The sequence below is a fragment of the Cottoperca gobio genome, chromosome 4 (assembly GCF_900634415.1).
Source record: "Cottoperca gobio chromosome 4, fCotGob3.1, whole genome shotgun sequence".
Lineage (NCBI taxonomy): Eukaryota > Metazoa > Chordata > Actinopteri > Perciformes > Bovichtidae > Cottoperca > Cottoperca gobio.
The window spans coordinates 23,001,174-23,027,760 of NC_041358.1; the positions used below are offsets into that span (position 1 = coordinate 23,001,174).

General features: G+C 45.6%; 1 protein-coding gene across 2 annotated transcripts; it reads right to left on the minus strand.

Moving 5' to 3' along the window:
* midn (midnolin) lies at positions 1-26,587 on the minus strand. 2 transcript variants are annotated; one of them, XM_029429163.1, is made up of 8 exons: positions 26,226-26,587; positions 23,802-24,030; positions 22,019-22,106; positions 21,784-21,846; positions 12,538-13,101; positions 10,967-11,144; positions 10,372-10,695; positions 1-3,710 (listed from the first exon to the last, which is right to left on the minus strand). In XM_029429163.1, the coding sequence occupies exons 1-8, from the start codon at positions 26,257-26,259 to the stop codon at positions 3,448-3,450; spliced, it is 1,743 nt and encodes a 580-aa protein (XP_029285023.1). In that variant the 5' UTR covers positions 26,260-26,587; the 3' UTR covers positions 1-3,447. The 2 variants fall into 2 exon arrangements, with proteins under 2 accessions (XP_029285023.1, XP_029285024.1); XM_029429164.1 differs by lacking the exon at positions 23,802-24,030 and having other exon boundaries at positions 26,226-26,586.

Genomic DNA, 26,587 nt, shown 5'->3' on the forward strand with positions numbered 1-26,587 from the left:
TGACGTACTCATTTTGTTTTTTATTTATTTATTACCTAAAAAAGAAAATGTTCTATCACAAGTCACACTGAAATGTATTGCTTAAGAAAAAAAATATATTCATATATTTTTTCATTTTTTTCATTTTTTCCATTTTTTTTCCATTTTTCAGAAACATGTTTGGTTTCCATTATATTCCACCAAAAAAAACAAACGTTTTTTTCGGACACGAGCATCAGCTGCTGCCGTGTCCCGACAACCTTCTCCCCCGCTTTTTAAAAAAATGCACAAAGAAATACATAATTCACAGTTACCATTTTGGTTTCATAAATTAATACAGTCACACATGTGCTACACCGGTCTAGAGCTAGAACATTGTAAATTGTATTCTTGAATCCTGTTATTTTCAATAGTTGGCTACAAGAAAGAACAGGCAACTTAAATGACGTGATCAGAATTCCACCAACATAGTTTTTTATCCTCTCTGTAATGCTTTTGTCATCTTTTTTGTTTTGTTTCATCTTTTTGAGTTTCACACAGAAGTGAGGCACACACAGAGTATATTTCATACATGTACAAAACAAAATTGAATAAATTTTGGGAGGGGCAGGGGATAAATTGTCCTTTAATAATGTTGTATCCAAGGAAACAGGAAGTGCATGTAGTCTGGAGTCCTCAGAGGACTTTTCTTATTCAGGGCTGTTTCCTGCCATCTAAGTACTGTGGTGTAAACTTCCTCAGTTAACATAAGTTACACAGATTTGTAGCCTTTTGCAGCTTGTTGGTGAGAGGACTGAGTTAAGAGGGATGTGAGGTTCGGACAACGTAGACCAACAAGCATGGCAACACAATGAAGAAGCGGGACAAAGGCCGTATTCGAGGAACAACACCAACTTTTAAATAGTATTTGATTCACTCAAACAAGCTTTACCCCTAAAATCTACAACTCTCATGGCTGTGAATACTACAGTCCTGTGTATCAACCAATGAAAACAAGCTTAAATCTGACACTGACACAGCAAGGGCAACATTTTAAGGCACAGAAGCCTTGACATAATAGAGACTCCACCAGCTAAAAGCACTAAACAACAGATGCCCAGTGTCCTCAGTGAGAAAAATGACGCCTTGATGACAACAAGTCCAACAACGATGCACACAGAAAGTTTAAAAACCAAAAAAAAGAAACATTCCCGTCCCCAATGTCCCCAAGTGTCTCATTTTTTTAGTGAAAGGTAAGGCCACTTAAAAAAAAGATGAGGTTCACCAAAAAAGGTAATCTCTCACTGCAATCTCTGGGAGTGCAATTGTGGTAGGGTGGTCGATCGAGCAGACAGACAGACAGACAAAGAGACAGACCAGATGTTTCTATCGGGTTTGAAGGACAGTACTGTAAATCCGCTGTTCTGTTAGTTCCCTGCCAGAATACGTCCACGTGAGCCTCGGTTGGCGTTCAGGCTTTGGGAGGAGGGGAGGTGGCTGAACAGTTTGCAGGGCTGTCTGGGTCCTTGAGAGTCATGGGGGGGGGGGGGGTAAAACCAGCGCTCGGGGAGTGGAGAGAGAGTCAGTTGCGCTTTGCTCATCATCATCTTCATTGTCCCACAACAGGAATGTTCAGTGCTGAGCAAGATGCGAGTCCACACTTAACTTCATCTGTTTTGGTTTTGCGTTGTAATACTTAAGCAGGACACTAGTTACATTGAAAAATAAAAAATACAAAAACCTAACCAACAAAAGCAGCATTGTTTATTTTCTTCACAAATTCATGCATGTTGTTAACCTTCATTCCCACAGCACCAGTTTCTTTTTTTTTTTTCCACCAATAGAAAAGAGATCAGTGTAATTCACACTTCTGCATGCAAAGAAAAGTCACTTTTTCCCCTATCGCTCTTTTCTTTTCTTTTTTTGTTCATTAGAAGTCCCCATGTGTAGCAGCAAAACTGTAAAAGGCCTAACCTGATATGTCAACGGATGTACTGGTGGAGGCACTAGATAATGATGCTGGATACAGATCCCACTTCTTCTCCCCATTTTGCCAATAAAAAAATAGAGTCGTTATTATGAGGACTTATAAAAGGAACTCAGAATTTGATGTTTTATCCTGTCGGGATATAAAGTAGTGACTCATGCATTCACTGCAGCTGATCTTCAGGATTCTGGAGAAACTAGGGGGGTTATTTTGGAGAAGACAACTCGGACAGAAACATGGGGTATTCTAAATAAATGTACACGCAAGTCAAACGTACACACACACACACACACACACACACACCCTCATAAACCTTTGCCAATTGTCACATGTATGTACACAAACTAATACAAACCCTCAACAAGTCCATTCAGGTCTGTAAGACATGAGGTGGGCTGGATGAAATTTATCTTTCCGTATTATTTGTTGTGGCTGGACGACTATAATTCATGAACGAGCTAATGAATGATTGAATGGATGTACGTATTTGTTGGTAGTCAACGACTTGACTGAAGCCACAAAGGGCTGCTGCTTTTTGAAAACAGCAGATAGGAAGAGAAATAAAAAATAGATTTTCCATATACATTTTAAAGATTTTAAAATCCTCTAAAGCACTTTCTGTTAATATTAATTCATTTTGTTTACTCATTAATCATTCCTATCGATACCCTATGTCACTGAGGTTGATATCAATACTTCCATATTCATTTTGTTTATCGATTTCAGGCCCCACCTCCTCCTCCTCCTTGCACATTTTGACCAGCTGTTATAAATCAAGAAAATGTGCAAATCAACAAACTACTTTGAAACTGTTATATGAAAACCTGAATGCTTTGTGAACAATGCTACATATTTTTTGTTTATAAAATATAATAATATGTTTCAAAATGGAAAAAAGAAAAAGGTTTAACCACCCCATAACAGGTAAAAGCTCAACTGTGGTTGGTGAGTTTTGAGATAAGAATGCCCGTTGGAACAATCCACAGTTCGGTAGTTCTGCCATTCTTGTAAATAGGAAACACTGAGGCCTCTGGTGCTCCTGTCCTGTTAATAAATCCAGTGTGGATCTCTTCATTGCTGTCCAGAGTGCGCTTAAAAAAAATCTTAGAAATGAAAATCTGAAAATACCGCCACCACCACCACCACCCACTGAATTCTGCTATGCTCAAGTTCAGATATGGTCTCTGTAATCACACCGTAAAGAGTCTTGTACACTGTTAAGTCCGGTTGATGCCTGTCCAAATCCAAAGCTTCAAAAGAAAGTTCTCTTGCTATTGTTGCTGTTTTTCACAAGGTCAACTGCGAAGGACGTGATGGGATTAAAGTCTGCAGGGAGCTTTATATTTCATGTGACAGACGGCAGCCACAAGGACAACTTTGATTTCCTCTTTGCACAGTTCGCCTCGTTTCAATCCACTCCCTCAAAATATATCTCTAAGTAAATCCCAAGCAATGCTTTGCACATCTTTGACTCTATCCCCCAGGGTGTGGGATGAGGTGCTTCAGGCCATGACGAACTCAGACTTCAAGTCAGCCTTAACGTCGGGCTTCCACACCGAGTCGTCAAAGTCCAGGTCCATGGAGCCCTCGCTGGAAATGCTGCTGTTGCTGTTGCTGCGTCCGGCCTTCCGGTTGGGCAGCCACTGATAAGGAGCGCGCTGGTCCCGTCTGGCCTTCCTGCGCAGGCGCTTCTGCTGCATCAACAGCTGCAGGCGTTCCACCTTGCAGCGGGTTGCGCGGTTCTCGGTCTGACGAATACGGTCACCTGGACACAGGAAAAGAGAGGGGAAAGATGGTCAGTCGGGTATTTCTTTTTGCATGATGACTAGTTTGTTTACACTGAACAGACTCAAAACTAACTCAAAAATAAGATAGGATTGTGATGAGTGTTGATATATGTCTTTGTTCTTCAGTGTGTGTGTGTGTGTTTAACAGGCAGCAGATACAGCAATACATCCTTGACATTCCCTTGGCTCTGACAGACATGTGCACAATGTGGAATTTGCTGCTTAACCTCCCCCACTGAGCATCATTAGCCCCCTCAGTGCCATTTCATCCCCTTATCTTAACAGCCCTTCTTAGACCTGAATCTCCTTGAGAAGCAATGGCAAGGCCAAAAACATGCAAACACAGGCCAGAGAGGACACATTCAGATAGATGCCTATGATATCTGCGCACATAATTGCAGATGACATGCCTCAGTGACTGGAAGTGCATTTCTAGTTGTTGATGTGCCTATAGGAGAATCTGGTCTCGAGGGAGAGGCCTCGCACCACACTGTGAATGCTCTCCTACAGTGAGTCAAGCCTAATTCCATTTATACTTATATTCGGGGGCTTGGAAGGAAGGAGAAGGCAACCACAATCTATTAGCCAGCTCCATTAGTATCTGTCTGGGAATTAAATAATTAAATAATGGGCTAGAATGTCAATAAACCGAAGAACAGCGGCCATCTCTGCCTCTGTTGCACACCCCACACACACACACACACACACACACACACACACACACACACACACACACACACACACACACACACACACACACACACACACACACACACACACACACACACACACACAGACACTCAAATCCTTATTCCAGCACATCATGTATTCACACAAAAAAACATACACAACGTGGAGACACGCACACGCGCACACACACACACATGCACACACACATGCACACACACATGCACACACACACACAGCAGCAACAGCCGCAGTAGCTTTTAACGTGGATCGATGGCAAATTAAAAAGACCTATTGATTAAACCTTAGCTCTAGTGCAGCCATCCATCTCGAGCCCGGGACAACGCTATTGGCTTTCAATAGAAAATGCAAGCGAATGGAAATTGTAAGCGGAGAGACGGGGAGAGATTGGGTTTTCTCTGCTATTTCTTTTCTTTATTATGGCTGTAGCTTCCTACTCTCAGCTCATTGACGCAAGCCCCCCCCCCAACCCCCCTTCTCTCTCTCTCTCTCTCTCTCTCTCTCTCTCTCTCTCTCTCTCTATCCCCCCACCACTTCCAGCCTGTTCACCCCTCACATACACACACACAGAGAGGGCCCACCTCCCCCTCCTCCATCCCCCAGCTCTTGCCCCATGTCTCCCCAGAGACAGCTAGGTGGGGCAGTGTGAAGAAGGGGAAGCAGGAGGCGAGAGGAGAGAGGGGGGTTGGGGGGGCAGGCAGGCGGGCGATGTGGGTTAAGGAATTCCTCCCTCAGGGGCGAGGGGGATAGCAAAAAAGGACGGAGGAAGAGGGTGGAGGGTAAAGGATCAGCCGTAGGTGGCAGTTTCTGGAATCGATTGTGGCCTCCTCTGCTCTCCCCCCCCATCGGAATGAATTCCGGACTCTGTGTGGGCTTAATTTACCTCTTTCCCTTATTTGCTTATCGGATCGAGCAGTGCAGAGCCTTTTCTCCTGCTATAAATACTCACCACTGTCTGGCAGTGCATACTAAAAAACTAAACTGCCATCAAGCAGCCTTGATGCTGCTTTTTGAGAGCAGAAAGGAAGCGAACAGTGACACCGAGTTAACAGAAAAGATTACTTTACATTTATCTCACACACATAGACACACTGGGTTTTTCCCACTTCCTGCCAATGTGTTTTGTCCTGATACAAACGTATGTGTGTGCATCCAGATGTCGTGTACGCTGTATGTGAGGGGCAGCGTGTCATCTCTAGAGAACAGGGGGTATACCAAAGGGGGGGGGGGGGTACTCCTACATTAGAGCCATTGTTCCGCTGCCTCAGCTCCGTGTGACATCCACATACTCTGCCGCGAGGCTTTGTTCCCCCTCCGGTCCTCCCTCTTCCCCTTATTCCCCTGTTCTCACAAGCTACAAGCAAAACCGCCCCTCGGCTGTGTCGAAATATGGCTGTACACAATGAAACGGCACGAAGCCAACACATGCCTACGTACAAAATCTGTTTGTCTGGTACAGTTTGCCTTAAGATGGTCTCAGTTTAAATGATTTCTTTACTTCACCGGGGTAGTCCAAAGAGGTTCATTTACCAGGACAACTTAACAATATATAGGCAATAAGGGCACTTTTGGAGTGCTCTAGATCTTGGCCTTTGTCTTGACAAAAGATATCCGAGAAAGTGGAGCTACACCAAACTTGGTGTGTGTCGCTGTGTGTGTGTGTGTGTGTGGTCATTCATCAGCGTCACTACCGGAGCCCTGGGCGGCTGGGCCGGACACAGCTGGCCACAAGGTTCTCCAGACTATGTTTATGACAGTAGGGCTATTATTAGGGCTGGCTAAAAGGGACGGACTATACACACACACGCGCACACACACACACACGGATGCAGACAGGCTGGCCTAAAGCCTGGATGCAGAGACTAAGCTTTGACGTAACCTTGGAAGACTCAAAGAGAGGTGGGTAAGAGACATAGGGAATTAATGAATGAGAGAGCAAAGCCATGTACGATATACAACTCTGCGTGACACAGAAAAGACAACAGATCTTTTTCCCGGAAACCCGCAGTGGAAGATATCAAACAGAAGACAGGTCCATGGCACAGAGGGGAAGAAAATAGCAGTCTCCTTTTCCTCCTCTCCCTTTTTACTACTCCCCTTCCTGCCAATCACACCAAAACTCAATTCATAGCCGCACATTTGTCCACCCCCAAACTCTCCTCTCTGAAGACTTTGACACAGGCCCTGTAAATACACCAATCGCTGCAGAGAAAGCCAAAGAAAAACAGAGAGAGAGAGAGAAAGAAGGGGTGATCTATGAATAATCGATGCGTCAGTCAGTTTTCCTTGCCTTTGAGCCCAGCCCAGCAACAAAGCAAGGAGTGAGATAGGGAGCACATGGGAGGGGTGGAGGGGAGGGGGTAGAAGCAGAGAATGGAGGTAGAGAAAAAGGGAGGAGGGCTGCAGTGTGCAGGACGCTCAGGGAGATTAAAGGAGCTTCTACTTGTATTGATTGTATAAAGATTGGCCTTCATTTGCAGTTGTCTTAGTGTTGTTGTTTGTTTGTTTGCCTTGATAAGTCTTGTGATCTTGTAGAGAGAACATTGTGTTTGCTCAGCATCCAGGGAACCAGGGGAAAGAGGGAGGCGTGGACAGAGAGGAAGAGGTAGTGAAAGGGAGGTAGAAGAGGAAAGAAAATCACATGGGAGCAAAGTCAACTCGGGTCTCTGCACAGTAGGAGTTGGGTGAATGCGAAAAGTGAAGGATCTTAAACCATCAAATCAGATCAAACGCTCCACATCTCAAGTCAAGCGTTTAGGGCAGCTCCATGACAAACCGCCAGTTCAGCCATACAACTTTGAAAAAAACAGGTGATCAAGTTCAACAGCAGAATGTCTTTAAAAAAAACAAAAAACTAATCAGACACAAACTGAAGCCAGAAATCAAATCGGAGCTAATATGAACATTTTGACAGCCAGTGAAAGGGCATTGACAGCCCTGCAGGGACACAAGCTCTTCAATGACTTTTATACTTAATTTGCATTCCCTCTCTCCCTCTCGCTCTCCTTGTCGACAATGAAAGGGCACCTGATGTGCTTGGCTGGCTTTGCTAGATAGCTCTGTGCTGCGCTGCGTAGCCGGGGCGTTCGTTGAGCTACTGGTGCACGTGTGTCACAGCAAACCCCCGTGTTTGCGACGAGAGAGGAGTAAAGCCTCCCAGCGGATAACTTGGCCTTGGCCATGCAGGTCAGGGCTTAAATACAGGACTCAACGAGGCCGTAGGATCTTTCTCTGTGTCTCTCTCATTCTCCCATCTCCCTCCCTTTTCCTTTGGCTTGCCCAGTCCCAGCCAGCACGAAGCTAGCATGACCTGACAAATCGAAAGGGGACAGGAAGGGGTGAAGGGATGTGGAAGGGACACAAGAGGGGAAGGGGGTGCTGGAGAAGCTTTCAGAGCTAACTTTGCCCCTGCTTTGCCCCTCTGTGTGTGCCTGTGTTGAACTAAGGCAGCTGCCGTGGGAGTGGGACTAAAAGGCAGCCCTATAATCCCATAGCCATCCCCTCCCCTGCCCCACAATGGCTCAGCCTGGTGCCCTGTGTGTCCCTGGCCCCTGCACAATGGGTTTGGCTGGGCAGGGGGCTGAAGGGCTGGAGGGGGGTACCGGGGAGGTCCACCCTACTCAGTGAAGGAATTTAGCTAACAATCAGCCTGCCAGCCCATGCTTAAGCCCTCCTGTTCAAATCCAGCACAAGTCTTGGGCTAACAAATCCTCAAACTCATCAATACTATACAGCAAGGCCGTGAAACCAAGCTAGTCGCCAAAGACTTTAACCAGGCATTTGTGGTTGGAGTGTGTGTGGATGCGAGTATGCTCAAGCTCTTTATTTACGCTTGTCTTCTGCCCAACGCACATGAACTTGCAGCGGAAAGGGTAAAGGCTCTCAGGAGACAGCCTAGCTATGTGACATTTTCAAGAGGCTGTTTCAACCCGAGTTTGACTGCACACACACATCCAGGCAGATGGGAAGCGCAGGTTATTCCTGTAGCTGAATGAAGGCAGGTTTCTGTGAAGCAGAGTTAAGCCACGGTGTTAAGTCCAGTAAGTCCTCCATCAGGTGTCGACTGATAAGACTGCCTGAGAGCGCTTAGTCATCGGCTTCCTTAGCACACCATGTGGAACGGGATACAAAGTAGGCACACAGCCTCGGTCCACACAAACACAGCGGCACATTCATTGTCTCAGTGAGCTAAACTGTGCTTGGTTGGTCTGGTTACCCATTCACTTTCTGGAAGTGTACACTGCGAGTAGGAAGTGGGACGGAGGCAGTTAAGTTGGAAAAAAGACATTAGGCAGGCTATTTCTTCACCCATTCTTTTCTTTTTTTTACTTCACCCTTGGTTAATCAGTGGGCAGTTGGTAGACTGATGGACAGGATGTAAACACCCATATGATGAATGGAGGCTTAGTGTTGTGGTTTTTAAAAACCCTCTTCCACATCCTCCTCCTTCTCCTCTCACTGCCCTCTACTTCACAAAGCCAATTCTTTTCAGAGCTGCATTTCAGAATAAAATCTGTCTATTAAAAGGCCAAATGAACACAGGCAATGTATTGATGCACAACACAGACATGGAAAGAGAAGGAGGAAGACAGAGAGATGGATTTTACAGGCAAGGCTGTTTTTGGACAGCAAATGGGGGAAACAGCAGCAGGGGCTTTTGAGTGTAGGCGAAGAGAGCGATGACAAGAGTATGAGAAGAAGGGAAGGGTGGGGGGGGGGGGGGGGGATATGTAGGTGGGGGCAGTGAAGGAAAGGTCTTCCCTGAGTTAGGAAAATATGCCTGTGTTATTCCAACTGTTCACTGAAGACTTGTAAGGGCACCCAGGCTGACGCAAAGGAATACTGGACATTCCCGGTCAATCTGTATTCAGTTGAAACTAAAACACTCCATTCTGTTTGCAACTAAAGGTCATGAGACAAGGGACACAGCCAGAGTATGACAATATAAATGTATGCTCTTGCTTTTCTAACAAAAGAAAACATTAAACATAAATCACTGTTCTCAAGCACCCCTCCCTACCAGACTATTCAACAAGGTTTACCAGCAGCTCACCAAAGGCTAGCTCGATTTCCTCGACAGGAGATAAGGAGGCAGCAGAGGACAATGCTGTTTCTCTCAGCACGGCCAGTCTAACCTTACAACATTGACTGAATGTTATCGGTTCTGGACATCTGTCTGACACTCAACATCCTGTGTCTCTGCAAGGAAAGGAAGTTTTAAAACACGCAAACCCAGTCCCTAAATGCTATCATCTGAACTGCAGAACCTGCCCAGCCCTTAGCCCCAGGTATGTCAAGGTTTGTCCAGCCCCAGCCCATACATGCCGCAGCTGAAGCCCTTCATTAAGGTGCAGGTTGAATCAACAAAAACCTAATCTAATCTAAACATAGCCCAGCCCAGGCTTGAAGGGGAAAACCTACTCCGCTACCTGACGAGTGAAGCCTGACTGAACAGGTCTTGAGAAGCTTGTATTGCATTACTAAGGAGACCCCCCTCCTTCCTCCTCCCATCTCTCCCTCTTATCCTGTGCCTCAAAACCCAGGAGAGATATATGTACGACAGTTTTTGTTCTTTAATCTGATTGTTCTGTTCTTGCTTTGTCAGTATTTCAAAGATGAAAATAAGTGCTTGAACAAGGCAATGATGAAAAATAATCCCTACAGAACCCTGTTGTGCGATGGGAATAGAAACAGAAAAGACAAAGAGGACTATTAATTCTTCAGTAGGTTACAATGCAAGAGCAGATCGCAGTAAAATGACAGGTTCTAGAGTGAAGTCATTTCTCACACACACACACACACACACACACACATGCACAACTGCAAGACCATCTGCCTCATGGGATGGATGCATAATAATTGTATGTGTGTGTGTGTTTTTCTGTTGTGTTCCTGACATGAGCAGAGGGAGTGCGGTGTGGAGTTACTCACCAGGGGGTTTGCACATGCGGATCTGACTCTGGCACTGCACCAGCGGATGAAGAGTCGGTGGAGGGCTGCTAGGGATGCTGGCGGGCACAGAGGTAGCTTTGGCAGGGAGGCCCGTCATGCCAGCAACCTGGGGTGAAGGAGGTGGCGAGGGAGATGGTGTGGTGGGTGATCCACACTGGGTCTGGTAGCGGAGCTGGGTGAGGGAGGGGGGCATGCCCTGGTAGTGGCGCGTGGCGCTCAAGAGGTCGTTGAGGATCTGCAGGATGGTACCAATATCTCGTCTAGGACGCCCAGTGCTGTCCTGGCAGTTAGGGTGCAAAGTGCCTGAGAGGGAGCAAGAAAGATGGAAAAGTGTTACAAAAGATGAGCTTTTAATAAATAAAAATAAAAAGTCAAAGCATTTAATGTAATTCCTACATACACATGCCTACAACAGACCCTGAGACCCCGCAGAGGAGAATGTGTTGAATGTTCTCTGTATTTTTTGTGAAGCATGCAGGTTCTCATAAAAGATGCTTACAGCTGGATCTCACTGTGCGCAGGTTTATTGCTTAGAGCAGCAATAAATCTTAATGACAGCTCAGTGTCCTCTCACCTGAAAAGGTCCCTGAGAAAACTCCGGGAGCGTGGTTGACGAAGCTCTCAATGATGGCGCCAGGTTTACGGGAGCGTGTTGAGGGGCTGCTTCCACTGGTGGGGCTGCTGGGGCTGTTTGGGCTGCTGGGGCTGTTTGGGCTGTTGGGGGTGGTTGGGGTGGTGGGGCTGCATCTAGCCTGGAGAAAACATATTAAATTGCATATAAAGTTAGGCTTCAGGGCATGTAAAAGCAGTGGGAAAAGAATACATTTGTACACAATCACATCCCATGCCATACTGTGTTAACATATGCAGTACATCAAATGTCATTCATGCATAACTTTTGAGCTTTGAAATGTGTTCTGACTATACCCCTTATAAAGTATATGATGTAGGCTCTGTCCCAAGGATACCTTCAAGTGACCTTTACTTCAGCATGTTGTAAATACTATCTGTAAGTAACCTATGGCGTGAAGGTTGATGGTTATAAGAAACCCCAGAACGCTGGAAACCTGAGCTTTCTGCCTATAGCCCCAAAGCAGCCAGGATATCTTATTACCTCAAACCTGAGATAGACAATAATTATCAGCCCTTTTACTTCACCTTAGTTCAACTTGGAATACTCAACTGACATCTGAAAGCGAAATTGAAACCCAGGCAAAGGTCTCTATGTTTGGGTGTGTTACGCATGTGAAAGCCTACATGAGGAATAGCCATTTCTGTTTTCGCACTACTAAACTGGCCTGTCTTTCTGTTTTACTTGTTGTGAACCATCTCTCCCACATAGTCCACTGACATCTGGTTCTTATTTGCTCTACATAGGCTGGAGCTCGGGGAGGTAGAGAAAGTATACACAGCATTTGGTTGGTGGAGACAAGTAAGTGTGAAGCTGTTCTTAGAGTTCACCAAAGTTAAATAAACTGTTGTAAAGGTTAATGATAAACAACAATTAATAATCAGTCTTGAAAAACTAAAGCCGATTTATTAAATCTGCCTCTCTTTGAATCTTGTTCTCTGAAGCTGTTTATCGTCACCACCTTTTCCCCGTACGTCTCATTGTGCAGGATGAGGTCATGGGGTTGCCGTGCCCGTCCTGGCTTATGTATGTGTGTTGGCTTGTGTATGTATTTGGGAAGCAGACTGCACTCCAGTGATGACTAAGTGCACTGTGGTTTAGAAGCACACACACACACACACACAACACACACACACACACACACACACCACGTGCAAACATTCTCCAGACCTGAGTAAACCACGGGTTCACCCTCACGCTGCTGTGATATCCCACTAATCTAATCAATTTAATAGAGGACGATTTAGCTGTGTGCATGGCCCTCGGGTCAAACAGTCATATCCCACACCCTCCTTTGTTCATTCATGAGAAGGCCTAAGTGCCTGTGATGACATCAGTTGTGTCAAAGTTAAGCTATTTTACCACGATCTGTAACTTTATTTGTAGCACCTTATATTATCATAAGATAATATTTCAGACATTTTGCATGCTTGTCTTGCATGCTTGACAAATATGTAACAGTGGTATAAACACATAAACAATATCCATCAACTAACAATATTTTGGAGACTTACTTCAGGGCAGAGGACCGGGGCTACAGGGCTGGCCTGGCCGATGTCGTGGCTGGGTTGGCTTGAGGAAGGCTGGTGGTAGTGGTGATTGTGATTATGGTGATGGGCTGGAGAGCGGAAATGACCTCCAGGGATGTTGGACGGGCGAGGGGAGTGTGGTTGAGGAGGGGGAGTAGGGGGGCTACAGTGAACAGAGGAGGGCGACTGGTGGTACATCGGAGGGATCGGCTGGTGGTGTGTGGAGGGCAGGGGGAAGGAAGGGGAGGCTGGGGTAGAGGGGGAGGCAGGGACCAGGTGAGGCTGGGACAAGTGGGGGCTGGGGTGACTTTGTGGATGATGGGGGTGGTGGTGTGATTGCGGGGGGTGAGGGTGAGGGTGAGGAACACGAGGCTGCCCTGTGGGCTGTCCCATTGCGGTCTCTGCGTTGCTCCGGGTGATGACGTGTCTGTGCTGGAGCTGGGGACCGCCAGACTGCTGCGCCGCCAACTGGAGCTGGACGAACATCATGTGATCACCGACACGCAGTGCCAGGGTGAGGGGGGAGCGGCCGGACAGGAAGTCACTGACCTGCAGGTAGACAAAAGAGAAATTGAGTGATGAAGTTGATGTGCTATTACAGAAAGATCACCAACTAAACTTTGCCAATTCAAAATGAAAAAGATTGTACACATACATGCTTTATTGGTGTAATAGTGTTTGCAAACTAAGTCTGCATCCAGATTGTGTACTTAAGGCCAAAGCCTTTCAAAAAGAGAAAAACTCCCCCACGCATATTGACTTCCTCCTTTTATAAATGAACAGTCTGCACCATGGTTGGCAGTTAAAATGCACACAACTGTGCTTTGAGCTCCCCCTCTCATAGAGACACCGACACACCACATTAGCCCATCATGAAATCAATCACTATTCTGTAACACTGGCCTATTTACATCTGCTGGGGAGCAGTGGATGGGAAGGCCTATTGGAAAACACACAAATAGCACCCACTCCCGCTTGCCTCCCACTACCCCGTAGTCCGTTCTTAGTCAGCAGTGTCATTCAGCTCAGAGACAGAGGCCACCCTTCTGCCTGGCCCGGGGCCTGAAAAATCAGTCCCACGTCCAGGAAATACACCCCGCCTGCCTCTCAAACACAGAATGGCTGATTGTCCACGGCGGATCTGGAAGGGCTGCCCATTTTTGGAGCTCTGGCAACGACTTATAGGAGCCAAGTGTGGAGGCCTTCACTGTCCCACCCGTGGCCCGGATGGACACACACACAAACACACACAGGATAGAGGAGTTGTCACGACTTGGCTGGAGGATTCACACTAAACAACAAAAGTTCTCTTGTCCCCCTCCTGCATGCCTGTGGCTCTGTTGCTGTGCATTGCCACTCACTGTTTAAGTCTGTGCATTTGTGGAGGTGCATGTGATCGTGTTTATTGTCAGAAAGGTATTCGGGGTCAGAAAGCTTCTTTGGGTCTTGAAGACTCAGCAGTAATCATATCTCAAGGTTTTCCCCAAATAGAAGAAAAAACAGAAACAGCTAGCTGTGGTAAATACAAAGTGACGCCTCTGTCCAAAAAGGGTTCAACAACCCTTACTGCCTGCATGCTTTCAGTCCCCAGAGAGGCACAGAGGGAGGGGGGAAACAGGAAGACAGAAGCAACACTGAAAAGCTACACAAGGGGATAAGAGAGCACAAAGAGGACTGGAGATAGAGTGAAAGAATAATGACAAAGCAGAGAAAACAAGTAATAGAGACATACATACAAAGACAGCAAAAGAGAGCAGAGGCCTCACTCCCCCTAGACCCTGCAGCCTTTGGAGTGTGCTTGTGAGATGTTGGCCTGTAGTTAACCCTGTGAATCACCAGGCTCTGCCCTCCATCACTTCTCTCTCTTTTCTTCTGCTTATTTATTTCTCTATCGACCGTTGCCTCTCTGTTGCCAGGGTGACCTTTGCACATTGGTATTGACATGGTGTGGAAAATAAAATAGAGGGAGAGGAGAGGCAGGTGAAAGGACGAGGGGGGTTGGGATGATCTGATGGCTGCATTTCAACATGTAAATAATCAACAGCGAAAGCAGTCGAAATCAGCATAAAGGATGCTGCAGGACAAACTGAAACTCGGCTTTTTCAGAGTGTTAACTCAGCCAGTAATGGCTTGTTGATAGTCTAGTCCACACCCATGCTTACTCTGCAGTGGTAAGACAATAAATTCAGCAGGGCGGGAAGGGAAGGAGAAGGAGAACAGGTCAGGGGGCTACCTGAGATGGCTCTAAGAAACTCTGCGAACAAAAGATCACCTGCTAGACAAGGTGTGTGTGTGTGTGTGTGTGTGTGTGTGTGTGTGTGTGTGTGTGTGTGAGAGGCCTCGGGGGGAGGCGGAATCCCAAAAGTGGGAGGGGGGAGAAAGAAAGAGAAAAGGAGAGGGGTGGGAGGAGATGCTGACTGTGTCTGTGACTGACAGCTGTCAAAAGAATGAGTTGACAGTTTGCCAACCCACAACACACACACACACACAAGCGAACATGCATACAAAGTCAAAGGCCCTGTGGGAGACCGTTAACCCAGTGTTTAGTTAAAGGGAGGGAGGAAACCAGTGTGGGGGGGTATACCCTCGGAAGTGAGTGTAGGTTGGTCTATAGTACTGTTCAGTGTCTGATCTCCTGTATCCACATATATCCAGACTGTGTCAACGTCCAGTTCACACCTGGCATCAGAATCTGCCTCATGTTACTGCTTGTGATTGGAATTCACTTCCTTGCCAACATTTGATTGTATATGTGAAGAAACTGCAACTGCTGCTACGCAGAAGCATTTGTACTGTTTGTGTACTTTTACATGTTGTCAGAGTTATTCAGAGGAGGCAAATAAACCATCCCTATCTATGAGCAGAGACACGTTTGTGTTCACTCTGTACATATGTTGAATCCCAATGAGAAAGCATTTTTCCACTGAAGGAAAAATGCCATTTAATGTCAAGTCTGAACAGGGCTTTTGCTTCACCCCTCTGTTTCTGTTTCTGTGTTTCTATGTGTGTGTGTGTGTGTGTGTGTGTGTGTGTGTGTGTGTGTGTGTGTGTGCAAGCTTGTGTGAGAGAGAAAGTGAGAGGAGAAGGCCAACTGTGAGTGACAGCAGGAGAAACAGAGAGGAGGCTTGATTACCCATATAATGACTAGTGTGGATTATTCAAAACCACCAAGAAAAATTCATGTACTCCTACTGAGCTCCCAACACCACATGGCAGGCTACAAATTAGCCTGCGCGAGAAGCAAGCTTTCTTATGGCCGTCTGTGGTGGTTTGTTATGAGAGACACAAGACAGGGAGAGGGGAGGGCCCCACTTTTGTAGTGATAAGGCAGACAGAGAGAAGCCAGCCATTCATTGTTCTCTTTCTGCTGCAGCAGCAGTGGTATGCAAAGAGAAGAGGAGCTCATGCCTGAAGAACAAGGTGTGTGTTTGGCTACCTCAACAGAAATGTGATGGACAGTGCCATGACAAAGTGGCATGCAGGTGTTGATAAAGAGCTGTTCTACTTGATTGTCTCTCTCTAACAAATGACCCCAGAGCCAGCGCCATCAACCATTTTGTTTTACTTGTCGAGGTCCAGGAGGTGGTATTTTGTTTTGCAGAAAGCTTTGCTTGCTATGCAGTGATGGGGGAGAATATGATAAGGGGCAGTCAGGGGAGGAGAAAAGATGGAGGAAAAAGGGGGGTGGGTGGCATGAGAGAGGAAGGGAGAAAGGATGGTGAGGGGGGATGGGGGATGCGGGCGATGGGGGTAGGGTGTCAGAGTGGTGGTGGGTGATGAAATATTCAGTGAGAGTGTGCCTCTGGCTCCTTCCCTCTTTTTTTCTTTCGACATCTCTGGCTGACAGTTTTATTTATTGGGGTCCCTGTGGTTCAAGGAACTCATTTGCAGTCGTTCTTCCTTTGCACACTAAGCGAACTAAGGGAGGGAGATAAGGCGTGAGGGAGGAAGAGAGGCTGAGGGAGGGTGAGAGGGAGAGGGAGGGAAAGATAGAGAGTGCTGGCAGCACTGAGCTGACATTCATGAACAACCGAGCAGCTTTGTGCCAGAGAAAAGAGGATAGAGGATTGGAGGGCGGGACAGGAGGGCGGAGAGAGGGAAGCCTTGAGAGGAGGAAGCCACTCTGGTTCCAACGCAGCAGCTCACCTGTCGAACCGCCAGGTGAAGGGTACGGTTCAAAAGCCTGCTTATTAACCCGCCTCTCGACCCATATGTTTTGATCGCACCAGGACACTATTGATAGTCTCTGTACAGACACAAACCGGCTAAAGACGCAATAACAGCCTCTCAAAAGAGAAAAGGAAAAAAATCAATGACTTGCATCATGCCCCAAATCCTAAAAGCAGCCGGGGGGCTCTTCAAAGGCCCTATTAGAAAGATAGGCGTCTGTAATACTGCCTGATAAGAAACAGAGGCGGCTGGAAGGAGCGAGAGAGGACCAGCTGGCCATCACTGAATTTGATCGGCTGAATGAAAAAAGAGATCCGAATGGCAAAGTCCAGGATGATCAGGTTCCTGGCTAAAGCCACTCCTCACACTCTCACTGTGCCAACAAGTGACCAGCTACACTGAGCACATTCAAATGCTTATGACTTATTGGATCGACCTGGGTATTTTGACCCATCTCTGTTTCCCTCGTAGCATATGCCTAATTGAGTTCATTAGACTTGGTGGTGACTTTTAGATGTGACATTTTCTGGCCTCCATCCTCCCACACAGTAGCCCTAGTAGTCACGATGCCTGCTACTTGAATCACAAAAGCTCAGTGTCGCCAGGGAATGGAAAGAAATGATGGTCACGACTCAAATGTGGAAAAAATAAGACTCCCCTGGCCGCTGAACAAGGGAACACACAAAGACGCAGACATTAAAAATGGATGTTGCCACACGCACACGCACACATACACACGCGCGAGCAGATGCATATACACAATAGGAGAATGAAATCCCCTGCAAAATCCATCTATCCCTTGATTGACCCACAACACACCTTGATTCCCTCCATCCATCCCATCACCCCCCTCCCTCTGTGCGTTTAAGCATCACAAAGGGGATTACACAGGTGAAAAAATACTCCGTGATGAGCTTATTAATGCAATTTTTAAGGCCGGGATTTACATGAGCAGGGACAGAATAGGCCTTTAGATCAGCATTGTCTTGTATTCCATGCACAGTTTGATTTACACATCCAGCAACAAATTAATTTCTGTAGCTTTCATTTAGGCAACAAAAAAACAAATTACCATTCCAAAGAGCAAAGACGCCCTCTCTTACACTGCATGAATATAAAAAGCCTTCATTTCAGTGGCAGTGGGAAGGACAGAGGGAGCTGCATGCTTAAGAGGGGAGGCTCCGCTCATATTGACCAACATACTGACTCAAGTCATTTTTCAATTCCTTGCACTCCCGAATCCTCAATGCAATTACTCTCTAGTGATTTCCAGTAGTGTCAATCCTGCTGATTAACTAGCATCTAGATAAGGTGGTCTACAGGGTGCAGGGCTGGGAAAAGAAACATATTGACCATCTGCATTGAGCGGTTTTACGCACAGGCACACAGACATGCACAGGTACACACACCATTCTCCATAAGCAGCCGTTTTTGTGAGTTACCCAAGCATATGAGCTCATCCTTCCCCATTACCTCCAACCAACAGAACTTGCACACATACATCGACTTGACAGGTTACAGAATAACTTGTGCAAAGCTCTCCCTTTGTTTTCTCTTCCACCTGTCTGGCACACCCTTGAACACACCCTGGGAGGCAGAGTGTGAGGAAATGAGGTGAGGTTGACCCAGGGGTGACTCCCCACAGATAGTTAGATCCTACTAGTTTGCTTCTGCCCGCTTCTAGACACAATGACAAAACTGTGCCATATAATTTCCTGGAGGAAGAGGAGGAGGAGGGGAGTAGATGAGGACAGGAGGTGCGTGTCGGCGGGAGCCTAGAAAAGTAGAGCAGATATGTAACAGCTATTCCGCGGGGACATATGGAATGGCAACACACACAGCCTCCTCCCAAAGCAATCTGTGTTAGTGTTCAAGGCAAAATTTGTCAATCTGCAGCCTGCTGAGCCTCGCTCCAGCTGGAGATTGATTTTAAAAACCAGTATGCACTACTGTAGCTGCACTCAATTAGGTATAGCTGACGCCTATGGATGTATGGAGGATGAAAGGGGATTGTGGGGGAGAAACAAACTTAAAGAGTGACCCTCAATCATTGTTGTGTGTTTGAGGGTTTGTCAACTGGGCAGGTTTGGTGCTCATGCTTTAAGACAGGAACAAAGAGGTGGCTGCATGGGGGAAGGGCAACGGGGGGATGGTAAGGGTGATGCCTGCCTGCCTGGTTGGCTTTTATTCTAACATCAATGTGCATCAATGAGCAAATAGTCCCTGTGTGCTGAGAGGGACACATAATCCTTCTCTTTCTGTCAAATACAGGGATCAATAGATGGAGAGCTGATGTCACTGTCTTCATGCCCAGAAAATGTGAATATTACTTTAATTTCCCTTTCAATGCTCCTCTTGTAAGTATACATCAATATTACTACTAGGATCAGACGTTTACTCATTCTCTGAACTCAATCCTCTTAAATATATCCTTTCAAATCTGGTGTGTGTGTGTGTGTGTGTGTGTCCGTCCGTCCGTCTGTCCGTGCATGACCATATATGTAAGCTGAACACACAACCGTTATTTAACAGACAGAATGAGAAGAGAGTAGTGCGGGCAACTGTATTTGTGATGGGCTGTCAGGGGGCAGTGGCTTAATGCAGCTTAGATGTCATGCAAAAAAGTCTAGTGAGATGCCAGAGGAGGAATTAAGGCAGGCCAGGATTGTCATTGCTAAAGAAGTCAGCCATCGCGGTCAAACCGAGGCAGCTAGCCGGACTTGCAAACCACAGCACATTTAAATTATAGGGCCCTAGGAGAGCTGTTAAGCAGAAACAAGAGAGGGAGAAGGAGGAAAAGGGGGAGACGGTGTAAAGGAAAGAAATCCTATTTCGATAATTGCCGGGGTTCATTTCCATAAAACATTTACTATCTAACTCGCTCCACAAAAGTCTGAAGCAGCCCTGCAAGCTGTCATGTTCTGCTTGGTTGGTTGGCTAGCTGCTAGCTGAGAACTCCCCCAGAATCCTGATAAAGGAGAAGACATAAGGTGATCCGCTCTGCCCTGTCCTCCACGAATACACACACACACACACACACACACACACACACACACACACACACACACACACACACACACACACTTCCTGGCAAAACACCCGATCTGGAAATGAGACCTCACATGAACAAAATGCAGGTGGGTGCAGGGGTGAGGGGTTCATACCCGCTTCTTCCACAGCTAACAACCAACCCACATCTCCCCGAGGCTATTTTTGGGTGTATGGGCATATCAGTTATCATGTCAGACACTTTTAAGAGCTAAGTGCATTGATTGATTTTTGATAGCCCCAGAGTTAGGGGGGAGAGAGGAAATGAGGGAAAGCTTTTGTATTCCTATTTTCTAATCTTACTCAGATCCTTAATCTCTCTGCAATCTATATCATTCCATTCCGGTTCATGAATTATAAAGAGGAATCAATTTCTCTGGATAAAAACACACTAAAGCAGCTTTGTGTCTTTTTTTTTTTTAACCTTTTACCCGCCTTGCTGTTCCCTTCTTTATTCTCTCTATGCCCACTGCAGGATTAAAATTAAGATCACATAAATACAAATGCCACAGTAAGGCTCTGTCAGCAATTTGTAAGAAATAAGCAAGAATCTGACTCATAATGAATCAAAGAATAATAAAGACACAGCGAGAAATGCTAAGTGAGAAATCTGCTCTTCTGTGTCGGCTGTTTTTATCATCTGCCTTTGGCGAAAATCATGGTCACTCATGGCTGCCCAGCAAAGGCGTACCACATCATGGTCCAGGCTTGATTCCAGCCCACTACCACTCTGACACACACACACACACACACACACACACACACACACACACACACACACACACACCGTAACAGCCACACGCTTACTTATACACACCTACACACATGCAGTCATCTGCTGTCAGTGCTACGAGGCGCATGCTGAGTTCACACACACGCAGCAAATGATCAGCAGGGAATGAAGCCATAACGAACAACACTAATACCATCTCCGATCAACCCACATCCTCTTTGATAAAAATTGGACTTAATGTACAGTATAATTCTTTCGACAAATGTATCATTCATTTCACAATCTTGTTCTGTTTTGACATCAGTCAGCAGTGCATCACTGGTGCACTTACGTACATCTCAGTGTTGCCCAACGCTACAAAGGGAAGTAGGTCTGAGTCAGACAGTCAGCTGCCGAGTGTTTCATACGTCACACTATTGCCTGTGTGCATTCAGCCTTATCGCCTCTTTTCTCGCTCGCACTCTCTCTGCGGCCAGCGCCGAGGACTCTTTGGCTTTTTCTTTTTACTCTCACTATTGATCATTTTGATGAGTCATGCCATTCTGACTCAAATGTATACTGTATTTCAGCAGGGCTGTTTCACTGTAAGTACGGGGAGTAGGCCCCACTCTGGATAAATGTGCAAGCTACGCTTCCAAGAACCCTGTGCTAATACTGAGTGAGAAGGCTGTCATCTGATGATCCAGCACTATGTATATGAGTGAGTGTGACTACACTCAATCGCAATGTAGCCAGAGTACACTTCCTGGAAACTTGCCTATGCATGTATGTGTGAATATGTGTGTTAGAGCATGAAATACAGGAGGAGTGGAGAGAGATTACAGATAAAGGTATAAACAGAAAGGTGGAAGTGAGTGTTGTGTGCTGGTCCTCTCAGCAGCTCATAAATAAGCCTTTCTTGTGTGGTGTTCGCCCTGGCTTCCTGCAGTGGCGTGCACGCACACACACGCTATCACAGATGTTACTAGGATACAAGGGGTGTTGCTGCTTATTATATCCTAACAGCTCACACTGGATGTCTAGCTTGGCTTGGCTTGTTTAAGAGGCTGAGATTAGACAAGCAAAGAGGCTTGTGCTTGTGCAGCCTGCTCATCTCCTCTCTTTCTCTCGGTCTCCGTCATATCTGGGTGTTGTTTTGCACTTAACCAAAGCAACAACCTGCCACAGCCCAATGCAAACACACACACACACACACACACAGGGCCTAAAAGCTTCGATTGCAACCATGTTAGGATACTAAATGTATTACATTATCGCAACACAGGGAAATAGTCTCTTACCTGGGTTTCAGTTAGACTCTCCAAGGCTTGCATTACTGACTGTTCGGGTCTTGATGCTTGAGACTGCAAAAAGAAGAAAATTATTAAAAGTAAATCAATTTTATTGAACTAAAAATCAGAAGACATCAATTATATAAAGTAATAAATATGCAAAGAGTGTTCATATACTGTCTTTTTTTGTTATTGATATTGGATACTGCAAACTAAACAAAATCATAGCCAGATGAGCACTTACCATTAATCCTGCTTCAACGGTTGGTACAAGTGTTAACTTGCTCCCATCAGAGATGCCTAGATCCTGGAGTTTGCCTGAACTTAGTCGCCTGCAGGGTTAGAGAGAGCAAGATAATTAGACTGTGCTGACAATATCTCTTCTCTCTTCAGACACACAAATAGCCTTCAGATAGGGGGGGGGGGGGGGGGGGCAGACAGAATTCAAAACTAGTTTGGAAAAGAGCCGTGGGTGAAAAGCTCCATGAAAGAGAAGTATTGATTGGGCTGTCATATTTCAATTTCAAGTATAGTGGAGCTTGACAACCTCTCGCAGTGGATATCTGGCACCACTGCCACATGCCTAAGTGGAGGTAAGTATTTTCTTTTGCCATTGTGAGTTGTACAAATGAGGAGCAGAAACTTTAAAACCACAATAGTGAGTTTATTAGTTATGAGAATAAACAGCATAACATGCAGCTATTATTGACATTGCAAGTCTATTGTTCTTAATTGATTTGTATTATGATGGCTGTCTCTGTGATTCTGAAGAAAGTTGATACATAATACATTTCCATGGCTTTACTATTTAATGTTTGGTGCAGAGCAGGAGTGTGTGCTTGACGAGGAAATAGTTTATTCTTGCAGGTCACGATGCACTAAATCCACTCGCACCCAATGTCTGAGTCTCTGCCTCCTTTAGTTTACTGAAGGGTGTTTATACATTGTACATGCATGACCCAAATCTCACCCCATGCAGCTGAACAAAGAGCCTCAGCACTGACTTGCTGTAGGTCTACAGTTTGGGGAGCAGGGGGGGGGATTGAAAAGGGGGTTTCAGGTTTTAAAGGATGATGTGATTTATTGGGTGATTACAGTGGGTGGGAGGGGATGGGGGCTGAAAAACAATGCCGACTGTTTGCATGTACTAAAGCCCCTCTTCTAATTTTTGCATAACACCACCTGCACTATTGTTATCTCATTTAACCTGGGCATGATTCATTTGGGAACCGCCTAAAACTGTAGGTTTTTGTTAGTTTTAAATAATAAAGGTTTAAACTGTCCATGCAGTGCGGTCCTAGTGTGCTATTCTGTGCAGCCCATACCTCTCACCAAGAAATCCACTGAAAGCAGACTTTCTGCTTCCAAAGCTACTGGCATTTACCATGTAACACTTACATTTACACCCAAACACAGGATACACCCACCTTCCATTGTACAGTAACAAGTCAACAATAAACAATATATTGCACTGCATATGCCTGTGCAGCAGCAGAGTAAATAAATTACAGGCTACCGAGTCCGTGTGACTTAACCACCATTAATGTTTAACATGTTTGATTCCCACAGCATTAGTAATTCAGTCAGGCTTCAGTATTTATAATGAAGGAGGCATGAATCAATGCAAGTCTGCAGATCGCCTTGTCGATAATGTTCCAGTGACCGGTGCGTCCCGTATGCGTAATTCCAATACCGTGCGCCCTGATGGTCAGTAGTTTCCTTGAATGTATTGATGACCAAAGAAGCCAAGGTTGCCTCTGAAGCTCCAAAAGAGCTCGGCCACGCATAAATCCAAAGTATAGATTAAAACATAGTACTGCAGGCCCGGAGGGTGAACGCACCTAAACTCGGTTTATTCGCATTTTTAAACTGCGGAATATTTACGGCTCATGATGTCTGCGTATACTACAGACTGGAAACAGGACAAAAGCGTAAATTAATGTCCAGACGATTCTGTACTATAAATATAAATACTACGACACTTCTAGTAAACAAATTCCAATAATGATTATATCAGGTTTACTCACGTTTCTTTGTGTAGCAGAGCGAGTCTCTCTCTTGGTACTTTGAGTCTTTGCGACAGCCTCCTCTTCAGTCCATCCACGGTCTCCTCCTGGGGAAGCGAGAGCTCGAAGCGTGTGCCGGTGGTGGAGTGGATGTACAGATTCATGGAGGGCTCAGTCGGGACGGCCTCGCAGGACGAAGCCCCGCGACTGGTGCAGCTCCGGGCGCTGGGGTGCTGGTCCATCCGATAACCTGTAGTCAGTGAAGGGGGAGACAAGACGAGCAGAGCTGGGGATGAAGCGGGTGAGGAGGATGGTGAAGCAGATCCGTCGCTTCGGCTACTGTCCGTTGTTCTGCTCGCAAATCAAAGGCAGCATTCAGAGAGCTTTCTCTCTTTCTTTCACTCGCTCTCCAAGAGTCACAATAACTCCGTATTGTCTCCGGTCGATATCATGAGAATATTCCCACAGGAAAGTCAACTACATATGGCTCGCTTTTCTCTTTGTTTGATCGTTTTCTTTGTTGCTTCTTTCCAACGTGCACGCAAAAATCTCCCTATATGCTACATGGATGTGTAAATGTCAGGCAGAAACGCAAGTATGTTGTCAGCAAAAAAATGCCATGGAAGCTCATTTACGCAGGTGGTTACCTTTAAAACAAAAACTAGGAGGTTTAATAAAAAAGAATATAAATCCCTCTCGGTGTTTTGTCAGCTTTTGCAAGCTTTTATGATAAAACACACAGTCCGTAAGCTGCAAAGCCTCATACGGTTTGTAGTGTGAGGCTCTCCGCTGCGCACTCCTACCCACCGCAGCCCCAGCGAAATATCGACAATGAACAGTCACAAAGTATCCCACTTCCACCTTCGATAAAAAATACGCCCACAGCCCCACAGGCAGCCCAGCCAATCACAGGAGAGCTCCTTCGGGACGCTGCTGATTTCAGCCAATAGCAAAAAGAGATCCACACCCACGTGGAGGACAGGCGAGTTTATGCCATTCATAATAAATTACAGCATGGAACAAAATATGAAACTATACCAGCAACGGTGCCTAAACGGAGGTCCGTGGATCACTGTAACATTTGGGGAGAACTCAATTCAAATGACGAATTGTTTACTTTTTTTTTTACTATCACTAACTTACTCACAATATAGTTGTTGTTTTTTTTAATCAAGAAGATCGATAAGAGCTAACTACCCAGCAAGCATATTTATTTGATTTCAGCCAAGGTTGATACCTCCACACAGTTTTGTCTAAAAAGGCTATTTGAGGGTCCTCTTGTGTGGGAACTACGCAACAAAAGACTCTAAACAGCATTTATCATTTAAACAACTAGGCCTACAAACACAGCATTTATTATTTAAACAACTAGGCCTTCATAACTGCAAAAATATGTCGTCAGAAGAGTAATCAGCAGGCCTAGTATGGATGTAGCCATTTGACATACTTGGTATAAAGACCAGGGGTCACACTCTACACTGGTAGATCTATCAGATAGGCTGTGGTGGTAATAAGTCTAATAATGCTGCCGCCATCATCTTCCCCTTGACCTCAGCAACATGCAGAAACTATTAAAGGGATTGCGTATAGTATGGAAATTAAACATTGGACAGGATATTCTCCTCAGGAAAAAGGATGCCTGACACAGCACTAGGCTACACATGTCAGTAAAAGTGTCAAATTAAGTGTGTAAAAGCAAACTATATGAAATATGACATGATAGTTTCCTACATGCAGTAGTGGTGCTGCACAAAGTTCATGTTTTCCAATAAATGTTTGGTCAGATGACACAACTTACACACAAAGAGGGACAGATCGGGACCATACAGGTAGCTAAATGAAGCAATTCACCTCGACAGATTCCTCCAACACAAGTAGGCTTTAACGTAATAAAGAAGATACTCGGTCGCCACCCAGTGGCCAAGGAAGGAACTTTGACATCAAAACTTGCAAGTGATTCATAGTTTAAGCTACTTGCAACGATGGATAATTCAGTTCGGACTTTACAGCAAGCATTTACCTGCCATAAATATGAATTCACTTGTTTTTGCTTTGGGCTCAATCGTAAAATGTGCTTATTATGCTCTTAGCATGGTTGTCACTATAATTTAATAAGGTCGTTAGTGTGTTTCTAAACAGACAACACCGGCAACGACTTGCCGTCAGATACTAATTATAATTTACAGTAACAGTGACATTCTCCTGTCGTCAATACTGGCCTTATTAAGTTAATCATGTCCACAGTATTTACATGGACGGTGGCTCATCCAATCACTTGACAACATGTTTTTATCGACCCGTGATTGACTGCTTGTCTCCAATCAATTTATAAACCCACCAACACATTAGGCTACAGCATACGTCAAACTTGTCTAAGACAGCAACATCACAGATAACATGCTTAACTGTTCAAATGACTTGGAATTTAAATTCAAGTGTACTTACCAATTATTGTAGCGAGAACTTCAAAGCTTCGCATAAAAGTTTGTTGTTTTCCAGTCTGTTCCCCCAGCTTTGGAATGTAATAGAAACCCAAACGGTGATACAACTCTTAGATAAATCCAAACACCTGAATATCCACACGATTTCCTCGGCTAATTCTCCGGCAGGCTCGTGAGTGTCCGCTCCAGCGCGCGACGTTACGCACCAGACCTCGAGATTCCTGACCAATAAGGAGCTGCAGTTACGTCCTGAGATGTCTCGGTGAGTTGTTCGTACACCGGCGTCTTTCTTGGTAATACGCACAGCCGGGAAGGTGGTACACCTCTTAACAGACTCTTCTCGGATATGGGTGGAGAGTAGTGTCT

Excerpts from the sequence above, each read along its gene's own strand:
- midn (XM_029429163.1), bottom strand. The coding sequence starts at position 26,259 with ATGCGAAGCTTTGAAGTTCTCGCTACAATAATTG. Across the intron at positions 22,107-23,801 it reads GCTCTGCTACACAAAGAAAC|GCGACTAAGTTCAGGCAAAC; the intron begins GTGAGTAAACCT and ends CTAACCCTGCAG. Across the intron at positions 13,102-21,783 it reads AGAGTCTAACTGAAACCCAG|GTCAGTGACTTCCTGTCCGG; the intron begins GTAAGAGACTAT and ends GTCTACCTGCAG.